General features: G+C 37.2%; 1 protein-coding gene across 5 annotated transcripts in view; it reads right to left on the reverse strand.

The window, feature by feature from the left end:
- The window catches only part of LOC113483084 (dynamin-3-like), a 196710-nt gene that overhangs the window by 134088 nt on the left and 44892 nt on the right, over positions 1-17730 (reverse strand). For all 5 annotated transcript variants that reach the window (XM_026854334.1, XM_026854335.1, XM_026854333.1 and 2 more), the window contains exons 10-18: positions 16922-17125; positions 16300-16398; positions 15272-15432; positions 12561-12703; positions 9362-9497; positions 7952-8019; positions 6522-6660; positions 4627-4713; positions 2349-2419 (exon numbers count right to left, since the gene is read on the reverse strand). In XM_026854334.1, coding sequence (XP_026710135.1) covers positions 2349-2419; positions 4627-4713; positions 6522-6660; positions 7952-8019; positions 9362-9497; positions 12561-12703; positions 15272-15432; positions 16300-16398; positions 16922-17125 — 1108 coding nt within the window. The remainder of the gene's footprint in view (positions 1-2348; positions 2420-4626; positions 4714-6521; positions 6661-7951; positions 8020-9361; positions 9498-12560; positions 12704-15271; positions 15433-16299; positions 16399-16921; positions 17126-17730) is intronic.

Below are 17730 nucleotides of genomic sequence, written 5' to 3' on the forward strand. Positions count from 1 at the left end.
GAAACACACATGAGATGGCTTTAGGAAACCTCATTGCCATTCTTTTGGTTTGGGGTTTGGGGTTTTGGTTATTTTTAAAAAATTTATTTTATTGCCTTAGGAAAGCTAATTAGACCATTAACATCCTACTAAGAAACCCACACCTTTTAGAAACAGCCCAGCAATTGGTCCGCTATTTACTGTTCTAAAGACAAATTACTCCATGTAAATTGAAACATGTAGCTATGTCTGAGTTACACCAACTGGAAACAAACTCAGTCGCAACATTTTACCACTCATTCTGGCAAATTAGACAAACATTAATATTCTAAGATTTCATAACTTCATAACTACACAAAGTTTTTCTAAAGATTGGCATTCTTAAATCCTTCTCAAGTCAATTCACATCACATTGTACCTGCCTTAGGCTGTGCAACACTGCAGGGTATTTTGAAATGTCTTGCGCTCTTGTGCTTATGAGCAAGGTTCACAGGACTAACAATAAAACACTGCAGTCACATGAGGCAACTGGCTTAAAGATTCAGCAAAAGAAAGGAAGCACTAGGGAATCTGGGGAATCTGTAGTCCAGAACTGAATGTTTAGATACTGCAGAAGACCATACGCTACCCAAAATTATTTCATTTTCCAGTTCTAACACAATTACTATAACAATAATATGGTAACAGAAAATGTGTATTTTCTCCTGTTTAGCTCTAATATATTTTACATTTTAAACTGTTCTTTGATATCTAAGTTTTCTCTTCCAGTTGAACACATCAACAAAGATACTTGCCATCAATTGCAAGCTATAGAAACTTTTGCTTAAACTTATCAGTGAACTTAAGCAGAAAACCATACGTTATCTACTTATACTCCACACACAGCAGCTGGGGATTTCTAGATCTCAACTGGCAAAAGAGGAAGCAGCTTTCCCAAGAAATTCAATTCAGGCATTTCAACTTCTTGGAAAAAAACACTGCAGCAAAGGCCATGGACTGAATTACAGGCCCCAGCAGCAGCATCCACAAGGGAGATTTTTTCCAGGGGAGAAACATAATGAAATAGCTCCAGTTACGCCTGGCACTCCAGAATTCAAGACTATAAAACATGGAAACTTGACCCAAGGAAAAGTCTTTTCACAGGAGGAGAGGCAAGCATTGGAATAGGCTGCGTAGAGAGGCTGGAGAATCTCTGGTTTGGAAAGTTTTACAGATATGACTGGACAAAGCCCTAAGTAACCTGGTCTGAACTCAGCACTGGCCCTCCTCTGAGAAGAAGGCTGGACTATGTGACTTTAAGGTCACAACACACACCATGAATATATGGAGTGTTTTTAGCAGGCTTTTTCCTGTCAGAAAAGGATGAAGAAAAGTAAATAGCATGTTGTTATCTTGACCTCTAGAAGGCCAGCTACCATTCCTACAACATCCTGTCATTTGTCAATAGAACTGATAAGGATATCTAGGACCTGCAAGTGATTCTAGAGAAAGTTGTTCAAACAAAACACATAAATAGTCCCTGGCTTTGCCTTCTCCCCTCTCAGCTTACTAAACTCCATGTTTTAAACCTTCAGGGCATACTGCCAAAGATGTGGACCTTCCTTCACAATGTTAACTAGAATAGGTCATAGTATAATACGTACTGTGGTGCCAAACTTTGTTGCCAGCATCCCACATGGGTGAAACCTGTGGTGATTCCAAACACTGTTATGGCAAATATGGCATGAATATGACTGAAGGAACATTTACTCTTCAAAGAGTGAAGACATCTTTAACATTTTTACTAGTGTCAAAATGTTGATATGAAGTCCCTGAGGCACAAATTGCTGGAAGCAGAGGGAGAACATTCTGGAGAATATTCTCACAGCCTTTTCAATTAAGCAAGGAGAACGTCAAACCAGGCCCTTCAGGGCATTCTGCTACTATTATTCTCTACAACCAAACAGCAGGCACACTTACAATTCAGTGACATCCATTAGTCTGAACAAAACGGTTTCACATGGAATCACAGCTCCCAAAATATGCGTTAGCAACAATGTGGAAAGACCACCAATATTATACATGTCTGTGGTCCTAAAATGGATACAGTGAGGGCATCAGCTTGCCAAAGCTGCTTCCTGAGATGCATGTGATTCCAGACCAAGACATAAGCTTCAGAACAACCATTCTTGTGAACTCGGGTGGAGAATCCCTTACAAGTGGGACAGAGTTCAATAGTATGTTTCTTGAGAAAGAGGATGTTCCTGCAACTTCAGATCTTTGTAACTTGCATCTTCACTGTCACACTTCAGGACTTTTGTTTTGAACTTAGTTTTAAAAACAAAACTACAACTGACAGTGTCTTTATAACAAAGTCTTTGTATACATACTTTGCAAAGCCAATGAAGTCTTCATGGTTAGTGTTGATGTAAGAAACCTGGATATCAATCAGCAGCAGCACCTATTAGTAGAGACAGGAGTGCAAAAAAACGGTGGGTAAGGTAGGGGAGAGAGATTGAGGAAAAGGCCAGGAGAAAGGAACAAAACTTGAGTTTTCTGCATTATTGAATATTCCTTTTGTAATTGTTCAATCCAAAAGCAACAATATTTTCTAAATCCCACCAATTCTGTTCGTATGCTTGTTTAATAAGCTAGACTACAGAAAAGCAATTCAATTTCCTCTATTTTTTCTCCTGACAAATATTTTTTTTTTTTTTTTACACTATCTTGGCCCTTGTTCACTTCATTAAGATCAATCATACATGGCCAGAGAGTGTTTAATAATATATAACATAGATTCTAGGTCTACGTTTTCCAAGTCAAGCAAAATTCTGTCTATTTGTAGCATTCCATTCAAGCTAGCATGGAACCTAAATCTTAAACCTAAAATCAGGGTACCTACATTTTCTTTAGATACTACACAAAGAAGTGATAGATAAGTTAGCCCTGTCACAGAAAATGTACAGTCCAGGTAGTAGAACAGCCATTCTGGTTCACACATCTGAATTCAGAGATAGGCTAGTCAATGAAATAACAGAATGAATGTTTTCTGTACTTATCACTTGCCAGGCCTTCAATAGCCCAGAGACACAGTTTGTTTCAAACTTGATAATCAAACTTGGCAAAGAACTTGCTAAGATATTAGGGAAAGGTCACTCCCACCCTTGAACAGCTTCTTGAACATGCATGGGTCTGCACTTCCCCCTGCCCTTGACAGACTTCCATGCTCCCTGATGATAAATGAAAGAAACCTATTGCTACCAAAGGGTAGCATTTAATCTCCTCAAAGTGTACAGAGTTATTTTTGTACAGCTTCTCAATTACACCATCACTTCCAAATTCTTTACAGTTTCTAGAATATATTAAGTGCCTCAGAGCAAAAGTTAGTGAGGATTTGGGTCTAGCTCTTACCTCTGAAATTATCCTCATTAATGTTTTGATTTAACAACAATATGTGACAATAACCTATTTGACCAATTCCTGGCATTTACAGAAAGCTGGTATTTTGTATTTTGTTCTGAGAAATTTTAAAAAAAAATTTTTTAAGGCTACATTCACAGCACAGATTAAAGGAAAAGAAGCAGGACATGCTGCACAGTTCCTTAGCTCTCAGAGGGACAAGACTCGAGAGCCAGGAATCTAGAACAACTTAAGAGCTCTGCCTAGCCCTTCTTTCCCGAATATTTTTGTTGTCACACTCTGCACTCTCCAGACAATAATTCCTGCTTCCATGTCCAGTGGATTTTCTCACATGTAATTTAAGCATTGAAGTTTCCTGGATTTAGAGTGCTTATCTGGGTGATGCATGTTCTAAAGAAGTTTCTCTGATTTTTATTTTTTTTTTTTTTTTTTTTTAAATCCATGAACCTGGAAGGGCACTGGTTAAATCAGATGTTAAATTTGAGTTTAAAAAACCACAGCCTAAAATTATCAACTTGATAGCAATCCCTGCCTTTTAGAATAGCCATAGGAAGCATCTTTTTCTTGCTGATTTTAGAATCCAAAGGAGAAATTATTTTATTAGTTTTCAGATTTGAGATGCTGCCTTTCAAAGCATGCAGTAGCCCTCAGGGGCTAAGTTCCAGTGGTTCTTCACTATGCACCTCAGCATTCCTGTCAACATGGCCCAGGACAGACAGGGCCAAGTTGCTCAGCTGGAGTCTGCGTGCTGATACTACTGTTCAGCAACACAGAACTTCAGCAGCCACACTTGTCAGAGCTCACACATCCACTATGTAGCTTGTCAGTCACACAAGTGTTCCAGTACAATTGCTCATGGGCCTCACTGTAATTAGAACATGGGATTGATGTGTTAAAAAACACCTGGGAACAGAGTAGAAAAAAGGCTGAGTATTTCTGTGTGTTTGTGTAATCATGAATCGATTTCCCACACATAGCTGTTAGAGCATAACACACTGTTGCACAGGAACAAGCCAATGCTACTTTAAGCCACCAACCCTAATCTCAAAAAGCCGTATTTTCTGTAACAATTCTAGTTTCCTCAGAGCTCAATGGTAGATGAGCAATTGATCTCCTCTTCTAAAAGTGTGCAGCCTGCTGAAAAAACATTTGTAAAAAAATATTTTATGGTCTTCCCATACTTTATATATAAGAACTTCCCTCCTCTGCACATCTCCCCAAACTGTTGAATTTCCTATTTATTCTCACCTGATCCTTGGTCTTCTCTTCTCTTTCACGAATGTAGCCGGCAACAATTCTTTCTGTTTCCTCACACAGCCTTGGATATGTTGCCAACTGAAAAGGAAAATTGATAAAAGTTTACACCTACAGGGTGGCTTCAGTATAACACAGAGGAGCCTCCAGCTTTTCTCTTTGGATGCAAGCAATTATTATAAATGCTTGATCTAAAAGTTAACTACACTATAAAGCAAGTCTTACTTGCTATTAATAATAATTTTCCAGAGCAGCTGGAAAGACCTAGCTCTTGGATTGTTTCTGCGCTTTGCTCCATGGAACACTGAGGAAAAGACACTTTGGAACTGTGAGCCACAGCTTATCGGCCTTGGGGTGAGGTTTCTCCATGTTCTCTCTTCTCTTGTGCCTAATTCCAGACTGGCACTTAAAATAATTTTCAAGTTTCTTGTTCTTTGAAGGCTCCACCTTGTGGCAACATCCTTAAACCTCAATAACAATACTTTAAAAAGTGAACAGCAAAACACAACAGTAAATTTGCCCAACAGCACTGAGAAAAGAATCTGCACAATTAATTCATGTGACATATTGTGCAAACTTTGACAGAAGTAGAAAAAAAACCCTGGAAACACTGCTCAAAATACTGCAGTCAATCTGCTCCTCTATGATCTTTGACAAAAGACTGTCATCTTTTCCTGTATTGAGAAATAGTTCCTTTACCTGCTCATTGGTACAATAAAAATTGCATTATTTGGAAGAATGCAAAGGACATGATGGTCTATTTCTCAACAATTTCAGCATATCTATGCTCATATGCCAGAACAACTCCTGTACTTGCTACTATTAGGGTGCCCTACACCAAGGGTAAAGCAGATGAACAGAAGGTGAGGCCAGTTAGCTAAGAAGTCTACAAGAGTCAGTGGAATCTTCTAGAACATCACAGAGTAATGGGAGAAAAGATAATTGAAAATCAGCAACTATTAGCTGTCAGTGCTCTAGCAAGTGAGTCACAGTACTGGTAGATGACAACTTTCCTATGAAGGGAAGGAGCATGAGGAAAAAGAAGGTTCATATTAATATATCTGACATGCTTCCTTAGCCACAGCTGGAGGGTTGGAAGTTTGAGGTTTCATTCTAACAGTATACACCAACACAAGTACACTCTTCAGGAAAACCATTCACAAATACTCATAGTAATGTTGTGTTTAGCTTTGATTAACTTCTCTCTTAATTCATTACACTTGCAGGATCTTGAGTTAAAAGTTTAACCAAAGCACTCAACTTTCACACCAGGAAGTTTAATGCTCAGCAATTCTTTCCACTTAAATGTTCAACATTTCTGTGCAGCAAGCTCATTCATCAACATTAATGCAAGACTGTTCAAATACAAGTGAGAGAAAACCTTCCTAGCTTTCTACTTCTAATTTCTTGACAGACGGAGATCAGACATTTTGGGCTTGTGTATGAAAAAAGCCCAGATAAAGTTTTAGACCCTTTATATCACAAAGAACTTGTGATATTACCCAGTAAAGTTTCAATATAGAAAGAGCATTTCACATCCACAGAATTGCTGCTTACATTCCAATCTTCGGTACGAATGAAAATGTGATTTTAAAGAGGAAACTGGGAGCAACTCTCAATAAAACTCCAGTCATGAGGGGTATGTGTGTGTGTGTATATATATATATATATATATATATATATATATATATATATTCAAAACACAGGAATAAAAAAAATTAACATTTTTAGCATTGCACTGTTTTGAGTTTTGCAGAAATTTTAATTGCTTTATAGCCTTACTCTGTACATCAAATGACTAGATCAGAAATCTCTTATAATACCATAAAACATAAGACAAGCTTTGTATTATCGTTATACTTATGTTACCAGATCTATTTGCAAGTTACCTTTTTAGTGCATTTCTTGACAGTGTTGATTAACTCTTGCATCACCAGATCCACACTTTTTAAGCAAGGTCCTTTCAGCTTAACTATCTGTTTTTTAACAATGGCTTCAAATGCCATATCTGGAGTAAACAAACCTGTTCTGTGGAGATAAAAATATGTAAGACAGTGATATAAACATCATGCAAGGAAGATTTTTTTTACTGAACTGCTTATATCTTCATTTTCAGAAACTTAGAGCTGAGTAATAACAATCCCTAACACAGCCTTTCACAGAACTGTATTTGCTCCTTTTCCTTTAAAAACCAAGTGCCACTGTGAGTAAGAATAAAGTAGAAATATGCCCTCCGACTAGAAGATGACTATGAGTAGTGTAGACTACTGATATAGTGCAGTAAAGCCTCTTCAGAAGTGCAGCAAACTTTATGTAAGGGATAAATGGCATGCTCCAACCTCAGCCCTTTATCTTGGCCTGAAATACCTGTTTCCCCACACCTTCGGAAAAATTGGGGTAATCCATTTCATGTTACTTCCTCTGACAAGATGTATTATTCAAATAAAGCAGAAATGCACTACAGGTGATTTGCCGTAGAAATGCACTACAGGTGATTTGCCTAACATTCTCAATTCATTATTTATTGATGCAAAGTACTGTATTGCTTCAAGGTTTCAGGGTTGAGAGCTCACCAGGTCACCTTGGTAACATTACTATTTAAGTAATATGAAGAACATTCTCCAAAATACTAGGAACAACAAAGCTTGTAAGCAACACTTTCAAAAGTGGGTAGGAAGGAAAAACCCATAAAAGAACCACCCAAGTCTTTCTATTGTCAAAAGAACATTTACACGGGTAATGCATCTGGTGAAGTATCCCTCTGAAATGGACAGATCACTCCAAAAATGAGATAATTAGGTCATTCCAAACCAAATACCTCCCTCTTCGCAAACCTAATAATACACTGCAGACACATCCACAAAAAGAAACCTCGGCCAACTCACTTGTAAACCAGTCACTTCAAGAAACAGTTGAGAATAAAGGGGAGTGAGATTGTGCAAGGAGTATGCTGCAACACAAGCTGAAAAGTTTTTTTCCCCCATATCAAGACACAAGTTATCCCTCTAAAACTTATGATGTTTCAGGAGTACAGGCACAGTGGAACTGCAGTCACTACAGAGAAAATCAATGACTCTTTTTTCTAGTAAAATAATTTTCAAGGATTTTCAGGTAAATTAAACCTGTTCAGGCAAACCAGCTGTTTGACCCAAAATAGCTACCTGAAAAACAGAAGCGTGAAGGAGTGGAAGAAAAAAGTCAGCTGCTGGGAGCAGTGCATTAGTAATATAGTTTACCACTCAATAGCCAGCGTGTCCACAGGTTAAAGAGATCACACCCTCTATAATGTCACTGGGCTTGAAAACACAGGAGCACTTGCCTGATACCATGTATGTTCTTGATTGCATAACTTATTTCTCTCCGCAGTTCCTTCTCATTGAATTCCATCTAAAGGAACAAAAGCATATGAGACCATATTAGGGGAAGTTTTTAAATAAATATTACCTGTCCCAATATAACTGGAAGACAGGCAAGTTCAACTGGCGAAATAATAATTTCTAGTTTTGTTAAACAAAGCGTAAGAATTTTAAAACTTTTTAACACTAAGGCTACAGGCAGCAGTAAGGACTGTTGAAAGTTATGCACCCTTCTGTTCCAGATATACCAACCACTGGAAGGACTTTGCAGAACATCACAAAATAGACATGAGTTGAAAGAGTAAGCCAGAAACAACATTAGTAAGATGCAACTTTTTTTTTTAAGCTTTATTTCCTAAAGCGGTGCAACTTCTGTGATTATGTTCTGTTTATACTCCTCTTCCCATCCTAGTGTTTTTCAATCAAATTTACTAGAAGTGCAGTCTCAGTTGTGAAGGTGTAAAGCTTTTCTTTCAGTGTCTTGAAAGCCAGCTAGCTGGAAGAGAAGTTAGTGTTATCACAAACAAATGGGTCATTACCAAAGCCCAACTATTATCTATTCTGTTCGACTGCTAGTTGACCTACCACATACCAGCCACATGCTTGTCTGATTCTTACCCAACTGAAAGTTAGGGGATATCAAGGCAGTTGAACATAAAACAGGCAGAAAGGAAGCTTAGAAAAAGCATAAAAGAACAGGGACTATAGATACAGTAGGGTTCATGATGAAGAGAAGCAGAAGCCACTGCAGTGAAAGAAAAAAAAAAAATAATTGAAGAATATATTTTATAAGTTCATAGGAAGTCAAGTTTCACTAGTTCACACCCCACTGAACCTCCACTTATTCTGTTACCCAAAGGATGGGCAAGAAGAGATGTATCAAGAGGAGAAACATTATTTCAAAACACCAAATTTGATTCTGTTCCATCTTGTACTATGAAAATGTAGGACTGAAAGCTGGATTTGATTTAATGCTGTGAAAACAGGAAGTAGAAAACATAGAAAATGGCTATTTTTCATAAGTCTAATTTTAATAGGTACAAGTTACTTGAACTTGTAGTTGTTTCCCTGCCTCATCTAACCAGAAGGAAGATGTCATTTGTGATAAAATAATTTAGAAGTATGGAAAACAGTAACAACTGAGATTATAATTATATTCTAATTACTAGAGTTCAGATTTCTTTGCATGTCTCATTATCTGAAACTAGAAATGAAGCCCAATGTCTCAATTATCACTTCATGCAATTTCTTACACAGTTAAGAGCATGTTCTTGCAGTCAAACTTTATCTTGGCTTTACTATGATCAATATGAACATAAGAATACATAAATAAAACACAAAACACAAAACACATCATCAAGATGGATAAATACCTTCACTAGTTCAAAAGGAAAACGTTCATGGAAAATACGATTGATTTTGGCACCTCCTGAAAGTTCTAGCGTATCAACCTGATCACCTGATCCTTCAATTCTTTTTTCAAAGTCCACTGAAAACTGTTGTACCATCCTAAATTTCAAAGAGGGGAGGAAAAAAGAAACAAACAACCATTTAAGCATGTCAACTACCAACTTGTACTTCAGTACTATGTGACTACTAGTGCCCTATTAAAACTTGTTTAGGAATTGACAAAAGTATCTATAACAATTCATTCAACCAAGTTGCCAACCCATAAAATCTGCACCTACACACCCACTCCCCTACACCCCTTCTGTCACACAGGACATAGCTCATTATATTATTTTCTTTCTTCATAAATGTTGGTTTGAGGTTTTTTAAATACTGTTTATGAAACTGTAGATTAAAGTCAGCTACAAATACAGCAGGTACCAGGCTACATTCAGGTTTTATCAAAGATCATAAAATTGTAAATGTTACCATTATTACATAAATTTTAAAAATTTTTTTTTTGAGAAGAAAAAATGATAGCAGTCTTTTTAGTAGGATAAGCAAATAAAAGTACTAATGTTTAAGTTCTGATACTTACTGTATTTGAGTAGAAAAACACACCCATATTTAAATGCTGTTACAGAAACTGCAGAGCTCAACAGGACAGACCACCACAAGCTAAAAATCTCCAATTTTACAGCAGAAGGTACCATTTGTGGAGAGCTTACTTCTCCACAATGACCCTTTGATTTTTCAAATAAAAAAAAGATACAGTCCAATAGCATGATGTGAATTAAGCCATTAAGCTGATCCAGTGCTGGAAACTTTGGAAGAGACTGCTAAGGAACTTACTTTTCCATGCCAAAAAGCTAGCCCAAGAAGTAGTAATAAAATGTCAGTGTGGCAGCTCTCAGTACCACAAGCTCCGGCTTACTTGACTGTGCTTAGATTTCTGCAACAGGAGCAGAGAATTCCTCCATTTATGGAAGATTAAGGAATAGCTCAACTGTATTTTATTAAATAATTAAGTACGTACAGACATCTAGTCATAAAATTTGAAGTGACGGATTCTGTCAAGAAGTAAAATTTTGTATCAACTGCAGATAAACCTCAGATACCTGTATGGCCAGGTTAACAGAATTATAGGAGGAGTCTAAGTGTAGGATCCCAGACTCATTTTTTGAAGAAGACTGTGAAAACTTAAAAGATCATCTTATGGGGTGAGGTTGTTCTCAAGAATCAGAGGAAAGGGTTCCAGTTACATTACTTTCCACACCCCAAAAGAAGGAAAAGTGAAAGTAAGTTAATTTCTCCCATAGGTTACTTATAACAGAGGAATTTGAAAAAATTATGCAGAGAAGTATCAAGCAGGATGACTTAGGCTGAAACGAAATGGAATTGTTTTTCCTTTAGAACACGTTACAATAGCAGAAAAGCATGAGATACCAGGAACATCTAACAACTCACAACACAATGTAAGTTTCTAGCAGTTAAGTCACCAAATATACAGAGTGAATTAAAAAACCTGCGTTATACTGTTATGGAAGAGTCAGAGGTGATGTCCCTCTGGTTTTGCAATCAAAACATTTGAAGTAAAGTCATGAGGGATGTCTACTCTTTCAGATACAGTTGTTATAAAAACAAGGAGTAAATAAGCTGGCTCACGAAAGCCTCTCTAATTCTGGTGACCATATTTCCTTGTGAATTCCAGACTTTTAATCAGAGAATGAATCATGTCCAGAATTTATGTATTTTCATAATCCAGTGCTATTAGCACCTATCCCACAGAACTGAGATGGCTGAAAACCTTTGAAATCAGTTGGAATAGAAATATAACAGTCATACAAAAGAGCTAGATCCATTTTACATCTCTTTTTCTTCCTTTAGATGATTTCTAAGAGGCAAATTTTAATCGCATATGAACACAGAAGTGATTGCAGAGGGCTACAATTAGAAAAAGAGAGAAAATGCTGCCATTTCACCTTTCAGGTGAAAAGTTACATAATGCTGAGTATTACACATCCCTGAAAACAGTGCTAAACCCACAACAAAGGCTCCAATTCCACTTCCACTTGATTCACAGTCAGATGAAGTCATCTCTGTTCCGTCACATTACAATAGTGTTATCAAAGTCTTGTCAAACAGACTTATTTTGTGGATGAGACCCAAATTGGACAGTGACTCAACAGTGAAAAAGTTTTCTAGTTTGGAATTTATGATAACAATATAGCTCCAAAAATCACTGCAATTCTTCTGGCAAACAACAGTATTCAATCAATGACTTCTTGAGCCCAAAAGGGTCAACATCTGCCAGGTCAGTTTTAACACAAGCACAGGTGGCACATCACATCACCTATTTTGCTGCTAGTTGTCAGAAGTGTGCCCAGCAAGAATAAGTTCACCTACCTTGATACACTATCACTTGAACTTAAGAATAGCTGTACTACAGCAGAACAAAACCCATATCATGACAGCCACCAACAATAAGTGCCTAGGAGAACAAAGCAAGCTCAGCGTAATATTTCTCCAGAATACATTCTTGGCCTCAATAAATTGTTGTTTATGGGCTCCACACAACAGAAATTTGTCCTTGTACTTACTAACTTTAAATGTCTTCCTCATCCCCAAGATTTTGCCTAGTTGCTTTCTGAAAGCACACAAATTTTTAGTATCAGCTCCTGCAGCAAAGAGCTCTGTGGTTTAGGTGCACATGATGGACTACCATCTATGATTAATTTTGATCTTTCCATCTTCAAGTTATTTTGGATAGACAAGTTTTTGTATTGGAAAAAGAAGCATTGCCTATTCTCATTTCAGACTCCTCATCTTACAGACTTCTAACACAATCTCCTCCCCTTGCTTGTGGTCATCTTTTTGGCAGGCTGAAGAACCTGTCTAAACAATCAGAAGCAGTTTCTTAGCTTTGATCATCTATGTTGCCCATCATTGTATCTTTTCCTGTTATGCATACTCTCTTTTCTAGGATTACTAAAATTCATTTGGGGAAAACTCTGCTGAAGTTATAAAGTAAATAAAGTGTTCTGGAACATCAAACACAGAATTCCTTGGAGTTTAATCCTTAACCATATCATAATCTTTAAATTTATACCCATTAGATATAAAAAAAAAAAAAAGACAAACCTATACAAAGTGAAAAAGAAGACAAAAAGGCTAGACACTCACTGCAACAGGGCTTTTGTTTTTCTGGTTGGATCTTCTGGTCTGAAGTTTTTGTATACTTCTACTTCATGTTCTATAGAAAGCAGCTGGCTCTGGAGTTTGCTTCTGAATGCTGGCAGGGTATCCCGAATATGATTGGTAAGTTGCTAAAAAGAAAATAAAGTCCTTTTATACTGTTAATAAAGATGAAAGCAAGAACACAAATCATTTCCTTTTGACTGCCAAGTGTATCAGCCATGATCTGTGCTAGTTTACCAATGCAGGTCCTTTTGATCTTTGAAGCAATGGAGACTGTTAAAGAACAATACAATATTCCTTTTGCATACATATAAGGGGGCTTAAAAAATTCCTTCACCCTCTCAAAGAGCCCTGTTACTACATACTTCTTTAGTTACACACAAAAAAAGTTATACACATTACATATGTAATTTGAAATGACCTCTCTCATCACTGAGCACTGATGTTACCACTTCCATTTTGCTGGTTTTCCTAAGGGTATTTCCCAATTCCCTATATACTTGTTCAGCATGACAACTCCTTTACTTTACAGCCACAAGGCAATGTGGCACAAGGAAGAGATTCTGAGCATCCACAGCCCATTGAGAACAGAGATGGAGGGAAGTGTAGACATACATAATACCTACTTAGCACTCTGCCACCATTGGAAAAAGTCACTTCCATGTGATTTCAGCTTCCTTGTACAAAGCAGACTACAGGAAAGAGAGTTTGCCCTCATATTAATGATTGTAGAAAATTACCTTTTTTAAACAATTGGTTTTAGCTGAAAAAGGTTCTAGCACTCAAGACTATCAGTCTTCATTTGTGAAAATATACCTGAAAGTACTGGAAAATAAATTGAATAGAAAGACTTACCAGATCGGTATTTAACTTACATCACTTCTGCATATATATGTTGTAACCTGTTTGGACAGCACTGTCAATGTCTTACCTGTGCCATAAATTTCTCATGCATTGTACCCATTCTTTGATTAAAACCAAAGCAGACTTCTTGCACTATGCTGCAAACCCTCTTTCCAACCCCAGTCAGACAAGCTATAAGTTAAGAATGTCATATACTAAAATATGTAAACTCAACATAAAAGTTGTTCAGCAAACCCAACAGACACAAAAACAAAAGCTGGAGTTTCCCTGGAGCACCACCTTGTGGATGCAGAGAAACAGAAATACTACCCGAAATCACAAACACTAATAGGTCCCTAATATCTTAGGGATAAAACTTAAATAGATCTTCCCGTATATAATATTCTACTCACAGTAATGGCAGCAGAAGACTAACAGTTCATACTCCAATAACTATATTTACAAAACAGCTCACAAAAAAAAATAATAGTACCTAGAACAGTGCAAGTCAGGATAGATAAGACAGTCCAAAGGTATATGCAGCTCATGCTTCTGTGTCAGAACCAAGACATATGGATTAAACTTTCAAGATATAAAGAGAGGCAGAACATCCTAAACACAGACAAAATTGCAGGATACAAGCGAGTTCTTGCATCCTGCTGAAGAGTACATTTCCAAGGCACAAATAAGTGGCATTAGCATTCTTTAGTGAGTCTAGAGCATGCCATAGCCTGGCCATGAAGTTACAGATGCAAAGTCACTGTAGCAAGAAATTAAGCAGGCCAGCCACTTCGTTTCCTACCTTAATCAATACCTTTTCTGTTTCCAGCTGCTGTCCAAAATGGACAAAGCCAGGCTGACCTGGCCTTTATCTATTCCAGACCAAAGGCTGCAATTTGACAGTGAACTTGTAAAAACACTATCAAGTTTGACCTGTAGGAATGCCAAGAACACTGGTCAGCTCAAACTAAGTTAAAAAAATAAAAAACATAGCATCACCAGTAATTTTAGAGAGGCAGGCATTACTTCACTTTGTCCTCTTCAAACTTACTGAAATGCATCATCATTAGGGTCACATGCTATTCAAGCTAAGGGATAGCACTTTGAAAAGAGTAATACCCACAGACACAAAATGGTGAAGAGAATTACATAATCCTCCAAGTCTGCTGTAGGCAGTGTCTTCATTAGGACAGTAAGGTATGGGTTTCTCCTCCAGGTAACTGGGAAATAGACCTTTATTTCCTGCTGAAGGAAGCTGTGATCTCACAGGGTTTTGCATGGACTCATAGAAACAAACCAAAGTTTTGGGCAAAAATAAAGGTAGTGTGAACAAAGTGTTCCAATTATTTTGTCATTTATGTCATTAGTATACAGTATACTGTTTCTGTTAAAAGATTCAACAAAGTGCACATTTTTAAGTTCACAGGCATACAGTGAACCCTAAGGACACATGATTTCTAAAAATGCCTCCTTCCACCCCTCCACCCCCCCATCCTCTCCAATTTCTAGATTTGAATTCTAAAAATCCTATTAAACTACAAGAAATGTGATAATTAAGGAATAGGATGGTATATTTCCAAGGAAGAGAGAGGTCTTAATTTTTATGTTTATATTCAGTATTCAAGAGAACAGGGGAGTGCAGAACTGTCAGTAAAAGTCAGAAACTGCATCTCATGGGTTTTGTATGTTACATGTAACATACAGCTTTGTTTATTACACTGTAAAATTTTTACAAAGGTTAAAAGCAGGAAAGAGTAAGTGAGGTTTAATGACCAACATTCATTTTAACAAAGATTTTATATTGGTCCTATCTTTATAAAAGCTGCCTTCACCACAAAGGCTTCAGATTTTACCTGGTTTAGAACTTTTTGGAGATATGGTGTTCCCATACGATCTGCCATGTGCCGATATGCTGGATGGGAAAGAAAGAACTTCCTTTCTGCTAGAAGAGCTGCCTTTATGTCCTTCTTCCCATCAATGTCTTTCTGGCTTCTGTTTACAACACCAATATAACCTAAAACATCACAAAACCAATGGGTAAGTCAGTGCAGCTATCGCCTGAACTACTGAATTCATATTAAATAGAACTACACTGCCTCAGTTCAAACAAAACTTTCCAATTTAGGCATTTCAGATCATGTTTACAAGTACTGTAATGACCTTAACAGTGTCTAAATTGTTCACCCTGTTTATGCATAACAGATACACTTTCTTTTAAATCACCGATTCAAATACAGAAATATCTGAAACTTCGGTGTACCACAAAGAAACCACTTCAAAAATAAACCAAAAAACCCTCAAACCAAATCACCACACACAGAGAGATCTACATATACAAATGACACAACATTAGCAAAATACAGAAGAAATTTCTTCTCATTTGCAGGGCCAACATGCTCCATGGTGGTCTCATCAATTCATTGTAACTAGAATCAAAATTCTTGGTATTGTTAACAGTATGAGCAACTGTGGCAGACGGTGCCAGAACAATCATATAGAAGATTTCTGGAAGGGGTCTAAACTTGGTTTACAGTGAGATTACCAAAGCTGTGATGCTTGTTTCTGTCATACGTGAAAGATTCTTTTGTTACAAGCGACAGAAACCTGGCACACAAGAGAAAATTGGCTAACAACTTCTGCTGAGATTTCTTGCTTCCTCTGGAATATAAAGTGTATTTTCCAGGTCCAGAAAGAAAATATTTTACTTGCAGGGTGTTTTTAGCACTGTTGCATTTTATGTTTGCTGAATAGATAATGATAAAAGCTAGGAACTCATCAAGTCCAGCGTAAGCTTTGATTCACCTCCAGGACTCCCAATCACCACCCTTATTCTAAACCATCATCTGGATTGCAAAGAATATAGGCAACTGAACATTCTCACCTCTACGAAGAGGGAGTAGTTTGTTTTCTAGAATTTCTCTTGCGTCTGTTCCTTCATCCATCAGATCCAATTTTGTGATCACACCAATAGTCCTAAGACCTGACCGGGGTGGAGGCAGGAGGAAAAAGATAGTGAAGAATCATCTATATTCAGGAAGAACAATTACATCTTAGAATTTTATAACAGTTATGTGATATTCTCAAAGCCTGCATTGTACAATACCAGCTACAACTCCAAGTTATGGTATGTCTGAAAAGAAGGGATTATTACTGCCAGTGCTGAAATGTGTTGCTCAAATCTCTGTAACAAGGCCCAGCATTCCTGTGATTTGACTGTATAAAATTTATGATGCCAGTATCCAGAAATCCTATCAGCACCACAGTCTATTTTGCTAGGTACTGCAAAAATTTCTAGATAGGCTCTGCCCCACTTGCTTATAAGGGACAGTGAGAAAATTTTAAAAATACACTTACAGCATCATTTCCTGAATGATACTGAGCTAACAGTTATTGTGATGTTGAAGCCTATATAAGAATATATGCATACACATCTAGATTATAAATTATATTTTACACAAGAGTTGGTCTATTACCACAAAAATGGTTTGTTCAATCATACTTACCTTGAGGGTCCACTTCCTTAGCTAACTTCAGTGCATCTGAGTTGGCCAGATCAGTGTTAGCTGGAGTCACAGCCAGTATTAGACAGTTTTCTCGAGAAATGAACTGCATTATCATGTCTCTGATCTGTTGCTCGATATCTGGAGGCTGATCCCCTACTGGCACTTTAGTGATTCCCGGCAAATCAATAAGAGTCAGGCTTAATACTATATGGAAAACACAGGATCATAAAACTGGTCAGCACACCAGACATGTCTAAAGAGGTCTACACATCTATGGCTACAACAAATTGTAGTCACATAAACCCCCACATAATTACCTTTATAGGTATATAATTGTCAGTGGTTCAAACAAAATGCCTGACAATCTGAAAAGTACACTTGTTACCCTGTTGGTCTTTCACCTCCGAATTTATTAGTACTAGTTAATATTTTAAACATTACAAATAGATAGAAGAATTATACTTATACTGAATATCCTTGAAGGCTCTTAAACAAATCAACATGGCTTTCTGAACTTTTTCCAGTAACAGGAGCACAGGCAACATACTATTCCCACTGCATCTTTCACATCAACCCAAAACAGGCTTTTTGTTTGCCCTTTTTTTTTTTCCCCCACATACAGTGCTCTGACCATGTTTTCAACACTGTCTCCAATTTAAGAAAGCCAATAGCTAGCCTAATTTACATAGGAAAATTGTTGTTAAGGGGTTTGGGGGTATGTTGTTGTTTTGGGTTTTTTTTTTTACTCTAACTTCTTAAGAAAAAGCATGAAACATGAAAAAGTTTATCCATTAAGAAAACCTGTTTTG

Source organism: Athene cunicularia, assembly GCF_003259725.1.
Source record: "Athene cunicularia isolate RWA chromosome 8 unlocalized genomic scaffold, athCun1 chr8_part1, whole genome shotgun sequence".
Lineage (NCBI taxonomy): Eukaryota > Metazoa > Chordata > Aves > Strigiformes > Strigidae > Athene > Athene cunicularia.